The sequence below is a fragment of the Xiphophorus hellerii genome, chromosome 19 (genome assembly GCF_003331165.1).
Source record: "Xiphophorus hellerii strain 12219 chromosome 19, Xiphophorus_hellerii-4.1, whole genome shotgun sequence".
NCBI lineage: Eukaryota > Metazoa > Chordata > Actinopteri > Cyprinodontiformes > Poeciliidae > Xiphophorus > Xiphophorus hellerii.
In genome coordinates, this window is record NC_045690.1 from 20,084,422 (window position 1) to 20,103,283 (window position 18,862).

Sequence of the window (18,862 nt, forward strand, 5' to 3'; positions counted from 1 at the left end):
ATTTCATTTCATTTGAAAGTAAAATTAACCAACATTTACTAGGTACGTGTTATTATCTACAGTGGAGTATCTTACAGATTGTGAAGGGGATCTTCAGCTACTCAACAATGTCATTTTGCACTCAGAGGAAGTTAATTATGATTCTGCCAATTATAGACGGGACAACTGACCTTTATTCCCTGAGACAGAGTCTGCTGCTGTATCCTTTGTTTCTCCAGCTCAGTCCGCTCTCTCAGCCGTTCTCGAGCCTTGGCGATCTCCGTCTTGGCTTCTTCCCGGGCTCGGCTGTAGTCTCGCAGCAGCTGCTCAATGTCTGGTGGGCACTGTCCCGCTTCTCTTGTAGGCTCTGGTAAACTGTGGTACAGATGATTTGGTATTAAAAAAAAAAAATAGAACTTCCACACCGGTGAAATTAGCAAAAACATATGTGCTCACATCAACAAACATGTACAGCGGAGTAGATGTTTTGTTTTAAAGAAAGAACCATGAACTACTCAAGCTGGTTACATCAGATCTTGATAACTTCATCAAAGCTTTTGTCTAATTAAACAACTTTCTTCTGGTAATACTTCATCTTCATCCTGCTAATAATTTGTCATCGCTCTCGTAATACAAAAAAATTAAAAATTAGTCTGGCCCTAATGCTCCACTGTACAGATAAATATTATTCCATTAGGCTACATGTTTCTAATATCCAGTGACATTCAGTGTCTCACCTAGTGACTTCTTGTCGTCGATGGTATTCTTTGCGGCGGTTGGGTGTGGGATCAGCTTCCTGTGGCGGGGGATGTTTGCTGGGGCTCAGACTGCGAGCTCTTCTGTAAGTCTGGAGGCGCTCTTCCCTCTCCCGCCTTAAAGCCTCGATGCTCCGGCGGTGCCTGAGAGGATCAAGAAATTAAATAGCTGTAACACCTTTGAGGGTAAAGAATATGTCTGAGCTGAATTTGAAGCACCGAATTTACATTGTGACCTAAATATGTGGGTGAATTTATTAAAATGACATTCATGGTCTAGTCAAGTTCCTACTAAGAAATTTTTTTCCTGGTAAACTAGGAATCTGAAAGCAGGAAAAAATCATATGTTCTGTACATCTTTTGCACAGCATCTCAACTTTATTGCCAGAAGAGCTAAGAAGCGGTAGTCTATGCTGATTTGTATGTATCGCATATTACTGGGTTTCACCGAGAAATCTAATTAAGAGTTAATGTGACAGACCAACACAAAGTAGAGCATAAATGTCAAATCTAAAGGGGAATACATGTGGCTTTCCAATCGGTTTAAAAACGAAACAATTAAAATCTTAATAAAATATGCATTAAAATACGTTCTTGAAGAATGAATACTTTTCTTGGTCCTCACCTGTCATACAGTTCCTGTTTGGATGCAGCGGAGGTCAGCGGCTGCAGTTCCTCTTTGGACCTTTGGGACAGCATCTTTAACAACGCATCCGTCTCTCCCAGGCCGTAGTGAAGCTTAGCCTCCGTCAGCTCCACAGTCAAAGGCGTCACGCTCGTACTGAGGTTGACGGTCGCCATCACTCGCTCTCTCTCCCGTCGCAGATTCAATATCTCTCGGGATCTTCTGTCATTTTGTGCCACAACATCCAGGTTTGAACCGGTGCTGTCCATATCGTCCCATTCAGCACGGTTTCTGTCGTCTGTGTTTGAGCATCGTGGCTGTTGATTCTGGCCAACTCCTGACCAGTTGGTGAACTTGTTGTGTACGGGCAGGTCGTCTGGGACTATCTGATGGTCATCCCAAGGAGAAACACTTGTTGCAACTTCGGTGTTCACAAGAACTTCTGTACCGCACTCACTGTGCGCCAGTGATACAGTGTCATCCTCTTTCAGTTGATTTCTACAGTCACTGAAGGGTGATAAATGGCCAATATCAATGCAGACATCTCCGGGAGCACTTGTGAAATTGGATTCTTGCCCTTGCCGCTCATGCACAACTGCCTGTCTCACGGTAGGAAAAAAGTGGTTGTGCCTCTCTGAGAGGGTCCTGTGGTCGTCTTCTTCTTTGCAGGTCACTTTTCTCTTCACAATGTCTGCGTCTATATCCGATGGTGACCTAAGACTTGAAGAACTCGTACAGGAGTCTTGAGGACTTGAACAACTCATTTCACTCACTCTCTCAAGAGATATAGTTTCTGATTTAGTGGAAAAAGCATCTAAACACCGTTTAGCATTTTCAGCAGAAGGAACTGCAGGTGTGCCCTCCTTAGAGGACTGGCTTGTTTGCTGATTCCTATATTTTGGCTGACAGTGTACTGATTGTTTTCCGCTCTGCCTTGAACCTAATCTTGTTCCCACAGTAACAATAGGAGATGAGGCACGGTCTGTAAATGTTGCTTGTTTTTTGATAAAGCCAGTTGGATTGCTTGCTAACGACACGCTGTGGTTTTCTTGAAAGCACTTTCTTGATGATCTGGAGGTGACTGCAACATTTCTGCGGCTTGATTCCTCAAGAGTGCTTTGCTTCGAGGCCTGAGAGGAAGCAGATTTTGCACGCCTGTGATAACTTGCTGCTGTCTTTGTGAACGCCAATATCTGAGGGTCATTATCTGACTGAGGTGCAACAGAGACATTGAAGTTTTGCATTGTCTCAGCATCTTTTTTAACCACTCTGTGCATACTCTTGTCTTCAGGACCAATCACTTTCACAATCACCTTAACTTCATAAGATTTAGCCTTCTCTGTGAGTGTTTCATTACCAGCAGCCTTGCCGCTCATTGCATTCACCAGCTCCTCCGTCTGGATTCCAACGTCTAAGGCTGTTTGAACTGAGCGGTCTTTCTTGCTACATCCATGCGAATCACTGCATAACAAGCTACGATGTGATGAGTTGCTACTCCTAGGACTGGATTTGCTCACCTCACCCGTCCTCATCCCCTGGACATCTCCCAGCAGGTCTGAAGTGCTGTCGATAAGCTTGGAGAGATGAGCAGACATGGTTTCCATACTTGCCCACGTTGAGGATTTTTTAATATCCACTTTGCTCCTCTGGGACAAAGGAACATCAGTGTTGCTTCTTTTGTGGCGATCTTTCCTCTTTAGACTGCTGTTACTGATTGTGCCAAGCCTAGATTCGGTTTGAGAACCGTGTTCACGCATCTTTCTCCTTTGCAGCTGCATTTTGCTCGTCTTTGACTCTTGCTCGGATGAGTAAACGAGCATGATTTCATTGACCTGACTTGAATTGACACCAGAACCGGCAACGTCATTACCGGAAGCGTTTATTGCCTGACTGCATGTCTCTGCCTGTGCTTTCTTGTGCTGTGTAGCAACTCTCTCTCTATAATCCTCAATGCTACTGAGGGTACTGGAGAGCCCCTTGTTGGTGGCGTACGTACTCAGGTGCGAGTTAAAAGGAGAATTCAGCCCATTCAAGCCGTTGTCAGCACTGGAGCATCTTACTAGGCGTTTCTCAGAGCTGTTCAAGAGAGGAGATTTAATAGATAGGTCAGCGGCACTTCCAAACACAGAGGTCTTGTAGCAGTGTTGGTTTGAGTCGCTGTGTTGCCACTGGTGGACAAAGGGGTTGATGTCACTGGATGCAAAATGGATGGGTGAGCCCTGGCAATGTGGTGTGTGCTGTGCTTCACTTTGCTTTTCGTTCAGGTGGCTTTTTTCTGCATCCACCCTCTGGGATGCAGTATGGAGCGGTAAAGAGTGCCTTAGTGGAATGTAATCCATCTTAAATTCTTTATTTTCACCATAATTCCCTTTAAGGATTTCTGTCTTACATTTACTTGTAGAAAGAGAAACAAGACTTTCTTCATTGCTAGGTCTTCCTAGCAGCCAGCAATAATGCCTCCTATTCCCTTGCTTCTCCTCGTCATCTTCATCCGATGACTTGAGAGAAGAATCAGAGAAAGAAGCAGGACGAGTTTTGACATCAGACTTTCTGAACCGCTTTGTTTTCTTCTTCCTAAGAGCAAGATTACCTGGTGTAACAGTTGTGTTTATGGTTATGGTGGCCTCTTTGGACATTACGGAAGAACCTGCTTGTGATGTTTTTAGATCTTTATCAGAGGGAATCGTTTTAGCGTTCAACTCCTGCACGCATATTTCATCCTTTGGATCGAAAGAAAAAGTCTCAACCCCTTTATCATTGTTTGCCACACAAAACTCTTTGTTGTTTATTTGATGATTTTTGTTGAAGTTGCTCTGTGAATTTGGACATTTGGCATTTGAATTGATACCACCAACAGAAGTCTGAGCTATGTTCTGTGTACATATCTGTTGACATTTTAGCTGATCCTGTGTTGTCAGAGGCTTGCTTCCAGCTTTGTGGTAGAGTTCAACATTTTCTCCATGGGTAGGAGAAAGTTTGATTTGACTGCAGAGGTGTTTGACTGCTTTTACCTGATGAGTTAAGAATTCTGCTGCAGACTGATCAACATTGGTTCCAAATACCTTAATCATGTGTGGTGAGCTTTGTTCAGGTGAATGGCTGCTTGTTTTTACACCATCGGTTATGAAGTTTTTACTGACATCGTCTGAAACAGATGAGAGATACTTCAGATTTGCGTGGGTCAAGGCGGAAGCTGTGTCATGGATACATTTGTGAAGCTGCTGTCTTGAGTGTTGAGTTTGGAGTTGAGGAATGAGATCAGAATTAAAATGATCAGAATCTTTATTTGAGTAAATGTTACTGGTGATCATATCAGGGGCATAGGTTACTTTGGGTGTAGCTTCGTCTGTTACTTTTTGAGGTAGAGCATTTTCCCCCTTTGGGTTTCCTAGGCCTTCATGACTACTACTCTGTTTCATATGTGATCCCAAATGCTCAGCTGTGATTAATGCATGCACATCGGCACATATTTTTCCTTCTTTCACATCTTCACTCCTCTCATCTTTCTGCTGGTCATGCATCCATCTACATTCATTACAATCAGAGCTAAAATGACATGCAGACGATGGCAAAATACACAGACTGTGACTTTTGTTCATCCCTCCCGACGAATCTACATGCTCTTTTATCACTTCAGAGATTCTCAGATCAATAGCGCTGCATATGGCTTCCGACCTGCATACGTGCTTTGCTTTTTCTTGATGTTTCCTGTCAATATCAGTGTCGTACTTAACCCTTTCTGTTACTTCAAAATCTTTATTTGCTATTACATCTCCCCTTCTCACACACTCATTATCTCCAACAGCGGCTTCATACTGAGAACTCTTGTCCTCGAAGATTTGGCTGCTTGGTTCAAGTTTGATGTTCTGAAGATCAGAAACTGGCCTTGAATCTGAAGCAACCGAATGTTGTTTATCACAGCCACCAACAGAAGAAGAGTGAAATCCTTGGCTGTTCGACTCCCCTTTAGAGTCACTGCTGCTGTTATTGTCATCAGACCAAACACCTTCCAAGCTGTCACCTGGTGCCGAGGAGAAAGTTTCCAACTCCCCGCTGTCGCTCCTTTTTGGAATTTTCAGGCAGCCTATAAAAGCACTCCGGTGCTCTTTGTTCCTTTTCCTGGAACTTTTACAGGCCAATTTAACAACTTCCTGCTGGGGAGCAACGGACAGCTCTTTGCTTTTGGTTTCCTCCCATTTAACTGATCTATCCTCTGGGTTCCTAAAATAATTTAGCTGTAAATCTCGGACATTTTCAACACCTACATCTGTTGCTTCTTTGTCAATTGAGGATTGAGACGGATTTAAAGGATCGGGTCTGTCGTCGGATGGAAAACTTGAGCCACACGGTGCAGACACAGCATCTGTAGGCTCGTGAAATGTGTCTGATGTTGCTTGGAGAATGTCTTTTTGTGACATGCAAATAGTTTGATGTACAGATTCTAGAGAAGTTTTAAAGGTCGTTGTATTGATTTCTCCAAACCGATCCGTTGGGAACTCTTCACAGTTTCCTAATGTCAAGACATTTTTTAAAGCTCCAAAAGCACCAGAGTCTCTCAACCCTACAGGGCGCTGATTGAACTCTGAACTATTTAAAGCCTCAGAGTTAAAACATCTAGATTCACTGTGCGAGTCTGACAGATTCCCGCTAACTGGACTAGGGCTGCTGCTGTTACTGTCTGCATTCAAGAGCAAAACTTTTCTTGGTAAAGGCAGAGAAACCCCATCAGTCCTCTGGCTTTCAGTTGTATCTGCAGAGGACCAAACATCAGCAAGAGCCAGCAAGTTTTCTGGCGGTTTGACACTGCAGCTGCCGGTCTGCAGGTTCCTGAAATCTTCAATCAATTTGTGCACACTGGCGGCTTCTAATGAGCTCTGATTTGGGGATTTCCTTGTAGCATCACGACTCAAATGCGCCTCTGCTGCGGTTACGGAATCTGTTACTCGCGAGTAAGTTTCAATTGCTGCTTGTTTGCGCTTTTTAACCACTGAGAATTTCCAGCCATTCTCTACGGTTAAAGAATCTTTAGACATTTCGCTGTCGTTGCTTTCTGCTTCACTCGGAGCCGAATCTTCACGTGTCAAATGCTCAGCCAGAGCGGCTGCGTAAGCAGAGGACAGAGAGTCGAGAGAGAAAAGGCTCTCGCAGTCTGATGTTGCTTCATCCCCTTCCTCTTGCTCTTCGAACCATCCAAACAGTTTTGGATGGCCTTCTACACATCCCTGGCTCTTATTAGTCAGTGCCTCGGTGCTATGCCAGCGTCTCTGTTTGTGGCTATCAAACAGATTCCTCTGATCAAGCTCCTCGCATGACACAGTTGCTTTGATGGTACCATTCTGATTAGCTGAAGAACCTTTCAGGCTCTTGTCTACTCTTCGTCTCCAAGGGAATTTAACTGCAATCCTCCCCAGAGGCTTAAGAACTCTCCGTCCCTTTACACCTGATGGTGATTTTCTGAAAACTTTTGATAGAGCCGTTTTTATCCTGGGCCCTACAAAATGAGACAATGATCTGCTGATGGTTTTACTTCCACTGTTGTCTCCTTTTCCATCAGTAGACACTTTATCTGTTTTGGATATTTGTAGATTTTCTTTACAGACGGGAAGCGACGCAGCTCTGAGAGGTGATTTTGATACAGCTGTAGGCTTTTTGCCCAATTTGTTCTTAAATAACATGTCTCGGTTTGGCAGCAGAGGTTTTCTTCCCAGCTGGCCCAAACATGGTTGAAGCTGTGGTTCCTCGGTTTGTCTGGTGTTTCCGAAAGGGTTTACTTTATTCTGATTGTGTCCAGAGGAGATGGAGCCTGAGCAACTTTGGGTTCTTCCTCGAGGGATATATTCCTCAGAAACCCATTTTCTGCCGCTAATGGGATCGGACGTAGTTGCTGAATTTAAAGTTTGTTCCACAGACTTGTTTCTCTTGAGGAAGTGCCTAATAATGGGTGGAAAAGAAAAGAAAGATTTAAGATTAAGCTCATTTAAATCAAGGGGGACAAAAAGTCAATACACTTACTTAAAGATAGGTGTACGCTGTGGGTAGAGCCGAGACAGCAGATCTACTGAAAACGAGTGTCTTCGTGACACAAAGGATTGTTCTTCTAGCTTCGAAGGTGATCCCATCTCTAGAGACTGTTGGACGTTTGGTCCAGGAGGAAGTTTACTTTCCAGATGCTGTAACTCTCTCTTAGCGTCCAGCAGATGCTGTTTGTTGGCGATTTTCTGCAGCTGGCAGTGAAGCTTTTTCCGACGGATACGAACCTCAGTGCAGCGGAGGGCGTGATGCTTCATCAGCTCATCCTGCACGGTTTTCTTCCTGGCCCTCACTGCCTTGCAAGGATATTCAATGATAATATTCTTCTGACCAATGAACACCTGACTTGTAAGTTTCTCCAGAAGAGGAGCGGGGAAGGGGTCAGTTTGGACACCAGAGTCTTGCTTCACTCGCTCCTCTGCTGTTTTCAGGAGGAGTTTCTCATGCAAAATCCACTGATGCACTGTGGTGAAAAAAGAAAAAACAACATTGATAAGCACTACAAACCAGAAAGTACATTTTCAAAATGTACTTTTAACCTCATAAACAACCTTCATTGGGATGTATATTCTAATTTATCTACAATGTCTGTAGACATAATATAGTCAATAAAACTTTCAGCTGTGACTCCTTTGAAAATATTACCGTCTCTCATTTTTCTTCTACTTTGCAACTATCCAATAATTGTAATGTAAATATCACATTAAATCCCACTGAAATAAAGGCAGATTCGTGGCTTTAATGACCAAATGTTGGAAAAGTTCAAGGGTATGGATGCTTCTTCAAGGCGTTGTATAAAAAGGTGCACAAATTTTGATTGCAACATATTTCCAATTTGATTTTGACTTTTGAAACTGAAACTTATGGGAACATTTAATAAGAGAGAAAACCTACTGTCAGAGTACTGCTGCCGGAGCTGGGCCTGCTCTCTATCCAGCTCTCCTTCGGCCCTCCTCTGCTCTGCCTGAATCTCCTGCCGCAAACTCTCCACATAGCGCTTCTGCTCCTCCACGCGCCGTCTGACTGCAAGCTCCTCAGTGGAATCCAGCTTCAGTTCTTTCACACTAGAAAACCGAAACAGGACTCACGCAATGAGAACATGTGAAATAATAAAGCACTGAAAAAATGTAAAAGCATTTCAACTTCATTAATGGATCACTCGATAAAAAGATTAAATTATGATTTGTTGGTTGTGCAGGGAGGTTTCTAGCAAAAGCAGTCGTCAGCAGTAACTAAGCAACGCCCGAGGCTGAACCGTAAACAGCAACTGGGGACAGTGTGATATGTTTGAAACCACACCAACAGCAGCCTGAAGCATTGCTTGGATGTTGTTATAACTCTTAACTCCTAATAAATGTTTATAATCAGAGAGCTGCAAAGAGGTCTAACTGTACTCCACACACATACACCCCCCCACACTCATGTGAGTGATGAATAATGTAAGATGTAATTGCTTTTGTTCTGAGTTTCTCTTTCTGCTTGGGGATGGTACTTACTCATCGTCAGGAGTCAGGGAGCAAAAGTCAACATAGCTGCACGTTGAACCACCTTCGCTGACCTGAAAACAGCAAAATAAAAAGGCAGGTTTACTTTAAAACACATTTTAATCACCCAAAACGTAATATTTATGCAAATTATGGTGGATTAAATGTTAGTTTAGGTGAGCAGATACCTACCCGTCTTCGCTCTCGAAGGATGGCTGCCTCTGCCGGGTGGTTGAAGCGGAATTTATGCGCTCCTCCCAACGTAATCACGGTCCCTGGAGGTGCAGAGAGGTATTCTTTATAACATGCTGCGCTCAGCTCATTGCAAGCTCAGGACACAGATGTGTGCATTTGCTGCTGTTTTTGAGTGTTTGCGTGCTCCCTCCTCAACAGGTATAATTTTAAATAACATGACATCCTGAGATTAACCGCAGTCAGAGTTGAAGATATCTAACTTTGCTGATTTTCCGAATCTTCGCCCATTACGGACACAGACGTTATCATCAAACGGCTTTATTGACGACCACAACTGACCTTGAGCCAGTCTGCAGGGCTCGGTGACCTCTCTGTCGTTGAGCAGGCAGACGCAACCCGGCAGCGGTCGCAGCGTTACCACACCCCCGTGGTTTTCAATCTCGCAGCGGGAACTGCCCTGAGCGACTACAAACAGGATTCAGAGATGGCTTCATACATGCTGATATAGAAAGCTGTGTCGATGCTCTACAGATGCAGCGTTCAAGGACAACAAAAGTGACTAAAAGATTATTTAACTTTACATGACCCACTATTAGCAGTTATGAATTTACAACTTAAGAAAAAAAAATACATATATTTGTATTTTTACCTATATGTGGTTCTTCATGCTGCTTCTGAGGTCCAATGTGGGTGATTCCTTCCTATAATAAAGTAAACAAAAGTGCAAAAGGAGCAGTTGTAATGAAAACTACACAAATTAAGACAGAACTGAATAAAATAAGAGCATTTTTTTCTGAATGAAACCATTTTTCTCCAACAGTGTGTGTGTTTTGTTAAATAGGAGTAGCAGTTCAGATTATATGAAAGTTAACACTGCATTATTTTTAAACATTTTCAGCCATCTTCCCATCAACTATGATCAGCTTTCCTGTCCCCGCAGCATGATGCTCCCACCACTATGTCTTACAGTAGGCATTAATCATTAAAAAAAAAAAAATTCAAGAGAAAATTTGTCACGGCAAAGGTAAATCTTAACAAAATATGGCATGAAAACCCACAAAACTGGTATTTTAACTATTTTCTCCTCTGCTTGTTCTATGAGAAAAATAAATAAATATCAATACATTCAAAAATGTAATTAAAGTTATTGTATGCAGATACCCTTTTTTATATCACTAGGGTGCTGAAGAAGTCTAAAAATGGATGTGTTTTTTAAGAATATTATTTTGTTTGTGGGGCTATGATTGTTCTGACATGAGGTCACAGCTATATAGTTGCTTAAAAAGACTGAAAAGAAGTTGCAAATAATATATTTGTAGCATTTTTATAATAGATACCACAAAATATTAAATTTTAAATTTATATCGCCCACCCTTATTATTTTATGACACGTTTTTCTGAAAGCATAGCATTTTACATGTAAGATTTATTTGCCTGATCTGAATCGGTTTGATAAGCTAACCTAACTTTGAAGTCAATTAAATTCCAGATAATCAATTTTATAACTAGGTAACTTCTAAAGTTGTGCTGGATTTTATTTTGAGATATTAGTGGTATTAGAAAGGTGTGTAAATACGAACAAATTTTCTGACTTTCATTTGTAAAACAAATAGAAAATCATGCATAATTTTCCTTCCATTTTACTCTTATGCACAACTTTGTCCCAATGAAATACATTCAAGATTCACTGTGCTGGAAGGGATTTTAAGTGCAGTTTGACTCAAAATGTGAATGTTTTGGCAGAAAGTTGTACCAACACTTTCGAAAGAAAAGGAAAGACAGGAAAAGGAAAGCCCTGAAGGAAAAGGGGTAAGGTGTAGGGAGGGGGTGTTGCGATAACTCACTCCAACAGTGACATACAAAAATAACTGCATTCTATTCTAATCTTTAAACTAACCTGACAAGTAAAAAAAAAAAACACAAAACATTGTTTACTCTTTTGTGTTATCGAAAGAGTATCACAATTTTCTTATATCTTATCAGGACCACGTAAGTCCCGAGTGGTCTCATCGCATCACATGCGTGAAGCGGTGTAATTGTCAAGCCTGAGGATATGCCTGTCAATGTCAGAATCGGGACAGTTTAGGCTCCTCCGAGTTCCCGTCGTAGAGCTAACAGTATTTGATCCGATCACGCTTTGTGAACAGCAACAGAGAGACACTGACACACATTGAAGAGGGGGGGGGAACTGACAGGACAGAGGGAAGGCAACACAACGCACCTTTAGTCAAGAGGGTTTTTTTTTTAGCAGAGACAAATATCAGTGTGGAGAGAAGAGGAATCTAGATAGAAAGAAGGAAAAGGTTGGAGTCAGGAAAGCTGACAAAGATGCTGAAAAAAGTAGAGCAAGTCTGAAGGAAGTGCTTGATTTACGCATCCTGCCATTTCTTCTTAAGTGTATTTTCTAACAATGTGTGATAGATATGCATCTCTAGGGTTTAAAAAAATGTGAGACAGAAAGATAAAAGACTATCAAAAACACTTTCATAACACAGTATAAACTACTGCCAAAACTAATCTAAAAACAATTCTGATTTCACAAAATAAAAAACTGACTGTTCTCAAATGATTTACACAAGAATGCTGCAGATTTAATCTTTTTTTTTTTTTTAAAGATAATCATACCTTGAGGTGATAAAACACAATCCCAGTACTGAGGACATCTCTATCCAGAGAAACCAGGTGTGGCTGAAGGGAGTTGATGAGGAAACCGGCCCGGTCTCCGTTGATGTCCACACTGTATCTCTCCAGCAGCTCCTTCTTGTCTCTCCAGCTCTCCGACCAGTCCTTTGTCAGCTGCTCCACCTGCATGGAGGAATAAATGAACTGTTAGAGCGACTCAAGGAACAGCATAAAAATGTGATTTGAGAAAGAAGTGGATGTTTGGGATCTTGTTTCTTCCTCCGGTACCTTTAGCTCATTTTGTAGCACCATTTCCGAAAGGTTTCCGTCTCTCTCGTCACTCAGAGACGGGCTGGGATTACGTTGCTGTCCATTTATAGAGCAAAAAATAATCAGTCAACAATGAAAAAAATGATGCAAGCATCATGATGCACTGCAGTGTCTGAAATGCTTGAACAGTAAAACGTTACCATACCAACTCAAAGCTGAGCAGCATGCTCTTCAACCTGTCGATCTCCTCTCTCAGCTCCCGGATGAGCCGCACATTTGCATCCTGCACAAGGAATTAAAGCATAACCAAAACCTGATCAGAGATTCCAATCTAACATTAAATGCATTCAACACTATCAGTACAATTTGGGCTTAATTTTTGCTCTAGATATGCTGGTCTTTTTTTTTTTTTTTTTTTTTTTAGCAAATAGCTTTTTTTGAGTCTGTGTGCTCCAACTAACGATCGATAGATTACTAAAACAGTTCATGATTACTGCAATAATCAATCACTCACAATTAATTGTTTGAGACCTAAAATATTTCTAAAATGAATGAAACATTTATGAAAATAAAAACGAATGCAATGTAAAATAGGATATTACTTGAGCAAAAATGGTTTAAAAAAAAAAGGGAATATGAAAAATTTTGAGAATAAAATAATTCAAAGTTATTCTTAAACTCAATAAAACCTTAGAAGTTAAACAGAAATAAAACATGTGGATAAAAATCCATGAAAAATGCCTAATTATATTATTTCAATTTACTTTTAAGAACCTGGAGAGCCACTCACCTCATTAACACGAGGCTTGTTGACAATGTTCCTGGCGTGCGCAGCATAGCGCAGGGTGCTCAGGGTCTCGTTGTAGCTGTTAGCAGAGGGCGACACCGCTGCAACACAACGACACATAAAAAAATCACCAGCATAAAAACGTCTGATATGAATTAAGAACAATATTTCTATCAATGCAACAAAAAGAGCAGTGTTTCCGATTAACAGTTTACATATGCCAATTGCTTCAACACATGCATGTCACAACAATCGTTTGGCTCCAATCTGAAAAGCAATACCTACTTGCGATCATAATTGTCTTCGAGTTGCCACCCAGACTGTCTTTTAGTAGCCAAGTCAGGACTGAGTCTCTGTAGGGAATGAAGCAGAGCCTTCTTCCACCTCCAGCTCCTCCAGACAGCGAGCTGCTGTGACTGCCCAACGTGCTGCTGTCACCCTCAGAGGCCACGCTGTTGATGCTCTGACAGCTGCTCGACATCTGGGAGTTCTGGGCTGCGGCAGTCGAGGTAAAGAGGTGGAAGGGCGTGAAAAGAGTGTAAAAAAAACCAACAACAACACAGGAACGGTGTAAAACATGAGGTCTGTTTGATCCAAATAAAAACACATGCTGTAGTGCCTACCAAAGGTATTCACAAACAAAAACTTCAATGAATCTGTTGAGATTTTTTGTTTGTACTAACATGAGGTAGAAGGAAATGGTAAATGATTTAACATCCTCTGATACGGATTCATAAAAACAATTACAACAAATGGGGAAGGAAAGAGTACAAAGTGACTCAGCTTTTTATGTTTAATACATGTTAAAAAACAATATGCAATGATATCTTTTGCGTGTTTTATGCTGATCTATTACATAAAATCCCAATAAAATACGTTGAAGTTTGAGGTTAAAATGTTACAAAAAAGTAAAATGCGCTATATATTCTGATCTGTAAGAACGTCTGACTTCATTTACCCAGAGCAGAAATGACAATGCCCAAAGTGACCAGTGACTTGTTGATGTTGGAGCCCTCTGTCAGTCTGTCCCGGCAGTACTGGGGGTCTGCTCTCTCACTGTGAGACACAATATAAGCATTAATAGAGATTAATGCCATCCTTCATTGAAGAAAAATATGAGGGCAGCAGTTAATATCCACCAGGGGGCACTTTTACGAACGATTTCAAAAGAGGGGGAAAAAAAACATCAAAACACTTTCACCTTCCAGCCAAGTCCACCAGGTTAATTTTGCTGACCGTTTCAGAAGGCAGGTTATTTTCTAGTATTGCCTGTGGAAGGAGAGACGGTCAAATCTATCTGTAAGCACTAAGTTGGCAAAGCTGTACAATGATCACTGCATATATGTTGCATTTATTAACTAAGAAAACTTTATAAAAGTTGTGAAATGTAACCACCTGTGTGTACTGAATAGTAAAGATGGCATGGGATCTGCTGCTGGTGTCGTGGTTGTGGGTTGCTGCCGTCATGCGGTTAGCGATGCCCTCCTCCAGAAGGTCTATGGCCTGTTTGCAGTCGGTGACCATGTGCTGTGAAAGATCTGATTTTAACGACAGAAAAAACATTGAAGATTTACTACTTAGTAAAGTTTTCCACAGTGGAAAGTAATCCAATTGAACGTTTTACTGAGAAACTCCCTGTGAATGGTTCCACCAACAACAAGGTAATTCTTACTTAATTTTTTTTTTTTACATGGGTTTAAATTTCTCTACTCATAAAAAAGCTTGTCTGTTAGGATTCAGATTAATAATCTGTTACAGAATCAAAACTTCAAAATCAACATCAAAACAAAAAGACTGACAGTAAAATTTAGACCATCAATTTGAGATTTAGGCAAATAATCTCAAATTTAGATAAAAATTTGCTAAGTTGAAGTGTGTGTCTTCATGAGTGATGAAGGGGTTTGCTTGGAAGCAGAAGGAAATGACATCACTTCCTGTGGACAACTGGGATTTCTCCTGATGCAAACAATGAGTGGATGCGGGGATTTAAACACAAGCAGTTGCACGGTTTGGAAAATAAACAGATGTAGAACCAGAGGAAGTACAAACTCTGTAGAACTGATGTAACATTTTTATGCCTCTGAATTTGTCTTTAATATATCACATAAACCAAATTCTTCCTTATGATTACAGTTGTATAGCTCAAATTGACAGGCAAAAGCCTTTCTCAAAATACTCATCCATTTTTCTCTCAAAATCACTTTAGTTATATCAAGAAATTTAGCAGCTGAAATACAGGCCTCTACATAAATTATAAACGACTATGTGGTACCTTGAGTTTTTACCGTAGGGGTATGCACTGAGTAGGAATATTTGAGTCCAAGAATAAATAAAACATCCCTCGGTTTTGGCGCAGTGAGGGGTGAAGGAGTTAAGCATGCCTACATAAATCCATCTCTGGCTAAAATAGCAAAGACTCTTAAAACCAAGCGTAGCCTTAGGAAGCACACAGTGTACCCTTGCTGTGAAACATTTAATATATTAAAGAGAAAAAAAAACCTTCAACATATGGCCCCTTCTCAGGATGTTCCCTGACTCTAAGGGATGTCCGCTTCTTCTGCTCTCCTCTCAGTAGATCTCTTACACGCTCATTGTAGATCTCCAAAAAGCTTCAGAATAAAAGGTAAACATCAGATTCAAAACATCGTCAGAGATGGATAATTTGATGATGTGCATTTGATCTATGCTACAGCGGAGTTACTTCAGCTGCAGGTCTGCCGTTGAGTATTGATTTTTCTAACATCGCACACTGACATGATGTTTTTCCAAGTCCATTGCTAAGGAATTGCATGATAGCCCCATTAGATTTAATCCAAAAACAAGATGTGACCCATTTCATACTTAATCAAGTGTTCTCTGATGTATTTACAAGACATCATGTGTGGGTCTTTTAATCATGACTTCCGGTCTGCATGTAAGATTCCTCTCCCGTTTCTTGAGTTTTTGTCAGCAAGTTTCATTTCAAAGAACAAAGTATCCCGCTAACCCACCTGATTTCCACTCTGCTTGAGTTTTGCCCGTCAGAGAAAGAGTCTTCAGGACAAAACAAACCCTGTAAAGGAGATAAGAGCTGAAAATGACCCAACACCAATAACCACCGCAAATTCAAAAGGAAAATTAACCACTTTCTTTATATTGCTACCTGCAAAAACGATATCTCTTACCTGACAAATGCGAGGTGTCAATCCAATGGACTCCTGTAAGACAAAGAGAAGGAACTTTAGCGCTTTTGCAAACTGATTGATGGATGAGTGGAATGATGAATGAACACAGTCAGATAGACGGACGGACGGATGGATGGATGGACAAACAAATTAGTCATTTTCTCCATAGAAGAAAATGTTTTATGAAGTTTGTCTTCTCGTAATATTAAAGCACAATTATTCTGATCACAATGGAAAGTTTATAGCATAGTCCTCACCGGTGTACCCATCATGGTGTACGTCTTTCCTGATCCCGTTTGGCCGTAAGCAAACAAGCACACATTGTAGCCCTCAGATGCTCCGGCCAGCACCGACACACCCAGATCCTGGAAGACCTGAGGAGATTTGGAAGCACTACTTTAATCACAAACACATAAACAACTAGAGCACTGTACAGACAGGGGGTTAGATGATTCAGCATAGTGTTGAATGGTAACAAAAACAGTGTAGGAAAAAATACAATTGCTGGAAGCATACCTGAAAGTTTCTTTTAGTAAAAAAAAAAAAGGCTTAAGATCTTGTGGAGCGTTGAAGAGTTTACAGTGTTACAGCGAATGCCCTTGGTTTGAAACGCACTGTGTTTTTACAAGAGTGTAGCTCCTTCACCAAGGTTTTCTGATCACAATGAAGGTGGCATCAGGCCAGTCATGGGGAGGTACTGTTGCTTCCTGATGAAGTGTTTGTGCAAGGAGCAAGGAGGTCAGCTAATGCCCTGAGTAAACAACTTTGCAGAATGTGTATTTGAAGAAAACGTGACGGCCAAAAAGCTGAAAAATGCTTGGGTCAGGAAAATAAACAAGCTCACAAAGCATAGTTCTGAGACTGGGGATCCCAGAAAAAGGCCCTGTAAAAACAATCAGCTGAGGCCTTTTGTTTTCCCTTCTTCTTCTCTAAGCTTCAGAGGCAAAACCGAACCAACGCCACTTTAGACTGACACATATATCAACCATATTTCTTGAAAACCATGGTTCAATCTGCAAAAAGCGATCACCCAAAGGTCCATCCCAACAAAACTTCTCACGTACGAATCAAAAAACACAATCGAAAATCACTTCCCATGCCCAGCAGATGAATGCTGCAGACCATCTGCGTCTCCCTCTCTTGTCGTTGCTTGTGCAAATGTGAAGATACATGTGAAGTATTTGGCAGTTACAATTAAAAAAAATAAATAAATTTTTGAAAAATTACAAACATAACCATTTCCCGAAGGAATGTGTTCTCAATTGGAAACACAAACCAAAGGCAACACATGCCTAAGGGAGTGGCAACCTGATCTACACACAGAGCGTTCTACCTCTGAACCGTAACACACCCTGGGATCAGTGAGGGGTCCCCTTTCCTGGCCCCAGACTAAAGACTGGAACCTGGACAAGGAGAAATGGGCGCACATGTGGGGGAAAGTAGGAAAGCTCTCAAAGCTCCAACAAGCTCATAAATTTAAACACGGGTATATTTGCAATAAGAAGTCCTTTTTAATGTGACTATCATCCAATCTCAGGAGATGCGAGAAGCTTAAGTAGGATCTGACTGAGAGATGTTGTAAAAGCACCAAGAAAGTCTAAATGTCCTTCTTGAAAACATTAGTTTAATTATTTAAAATTAGTTTTAAACTACTCATTAGCCTGTTATTAAATGAAATGAGTAAAAAGTAACATTCAGGCTTTTCGTGGCTGTTACCGATTTGTTTGCTAGCTCTGATTTTGATTGATTCCAGTTTTTCCTCCAAGGGACTAGAACACAAAAACAAGAAAAATGTGCTTTGGGTTGTTTGATACAGGTAGTAGTTTTAAAGCCAACAGAAAATGAAGGAGCTACAACATTACAAAGTATTTAGCTGATTGTTCCCAAACTAAAATAAAGAAAAAGCATCAAAGCACCTGCCGTTTGTTGATGCATTTTATCTATCTTTTATCCTTGATCTTGATTCATTGCCTGAAACCTGTTGACAATTTAGAGTCTGGCTTTTTTATGGAAACAAATGATCTTTTGCAGAACAAATACAAGCAAAACATAACTCAGTATCAATCTTCTGTTTTCTACATTTTTAAATCTCTATGTGTATATGCCCATTTTTTACGTGGTAATTGTCTGTCATAGTACCAGGAATGCGATCAGGAACTGAAAGAGCTAAATTTTATCCACTAATAAATTACTACCAATAGTAAAACGACATAACAATGTTATTCATTTCTTGCGAAACGTAAAATCATATCTGATTTGGAGTAAGCAGATCTGCTGATTTTTTTTTAGATGACTGTGATTTGTCACAACCCAAGCACAAATGGGTGGAGGATTTTCATTCGTCTCTAAGATTTATTTTACTCGTAAAAAGAGCAGCACACTTGCAGGGCTTCTGGTGGCCACTTTGAGAATAGATTATTAAGCCACATTTGTGTCCTTTTGGTTACTGTTGGATAGCCGATGGAAAATAATCGACGGACAGCAGGAGATATTCATCTTTAACGCCAGCTGAACCCGAAGGTTAATCTTTGACAAAATGAAATAAATAAGCTTATCGTCCACGCTTCGAAACAAAATAACAGATGTGTGATTACTGTAACAGACAAAAATATTTAGCTAAACTGCTAACCAGTTAGTTTTAAGAACACTGCTCACTATATACCAAATCAAACCGCTTTGAAGTAGCTAAATGCAACTTAGTAACGTAATCATTCCTGAAGCAGTATGAATAAGGTGGGCAGGCGAAAAATGGTGGAATTTATTAGTTTTGATACATTTACTAAACAGGGGAATGTTATGTGTATGATGTGCTGATCAGTGATCAGTCCCAACTGAAGGAAAGGTTGTGGGTGATTGATCAATGCATCTTTTTACAACCAGTTTTCCAAAGCACAACAGGAACTTCAATGTTTCTATACGCATGGGTAAAAATTTTGATTTTATAACGTTAA

At 40.8% G+C, this 18,862-nt stretch overlaps 1 protein-coding gene across 1 annotated transcript in view; it reads right to left on the minus strand.

Annotated features, from left to right (window-relative positions):
• stard9 (StAR-related lipid transfer (START) domain containing 9) overlaps positions 1-18,862 on the minus strand; it is a 42,764-nt gene that overhangs the window by 6,904 nt on the left and 16,998 nt on the right. Inside the window, exons 4-24 of the mRNA XM_032547161.1 lie at positions 16,169-16,285; positions 15,912-15,944; positions 15,738-15,799; positions 15,247-15,356; positions 14,143-14,285; positions 13,949-14,016; positions 13,706-13,803; positions 13,033-13,242; positions 12,751-12,848; positions 12,166-12,243; positions 11,979-12,056; positions 11,694-11,873; positions 9,718-9,769; positions 9,408-9,533; positions 9,066-9,148; positions 8,886-8,947; positions 8,284-8,453; positions 7,372-7,852; positions 1,360-7,290; positions 717-878; positions 171-354 (exon numbers count right to left, since the gene is read on the minus strand). Of these exons, the coding sequence (XP_032403052.1) occupies positions 171-354; positions 717-878; positions 1,360-7,290; positions 7,372-7,852; positions 8,284-8,453; positions 8,886-8,947; positions 9,066-9,148; positions 9,408-9,533; positions 9,718-9,769; positions 11,694-11,873; positions 11,979-12,056; positions 12,166-12,243; positions 12,751-12,848; positions 13,033-13,242; positions 13,706-13,803; positions 13,949-14,016; positions 14,143-14,285; positions 15,247-15,356; positions 15,738-15,799; positions 15,912-15,944; positions 16,169-16,285 (8,526 nt within the window). The remainder of the gene's footprint in view (positions 1-170; positions 355-716; positions 879-1,359; positions 7,291-7,371; positions 7,853-8,283; positions 8,454-8,885; positions 8,948-9,065; positions 9,149-9,407; positions 9,534-9,717; positions 9,770-11,693; positions 11,874-11,978; positions 12,057-12,165; positions 12,244-12,750; positions 12,849-13,032; positions 13,243-13,705; positions 13,804-13,948; positions 14,017-14,142; positions 14,286-15,246; positions 15,357-15,737; positions 15,800-15,911; positions 15,945-16,168; positions 16,286-18,862) is intronic.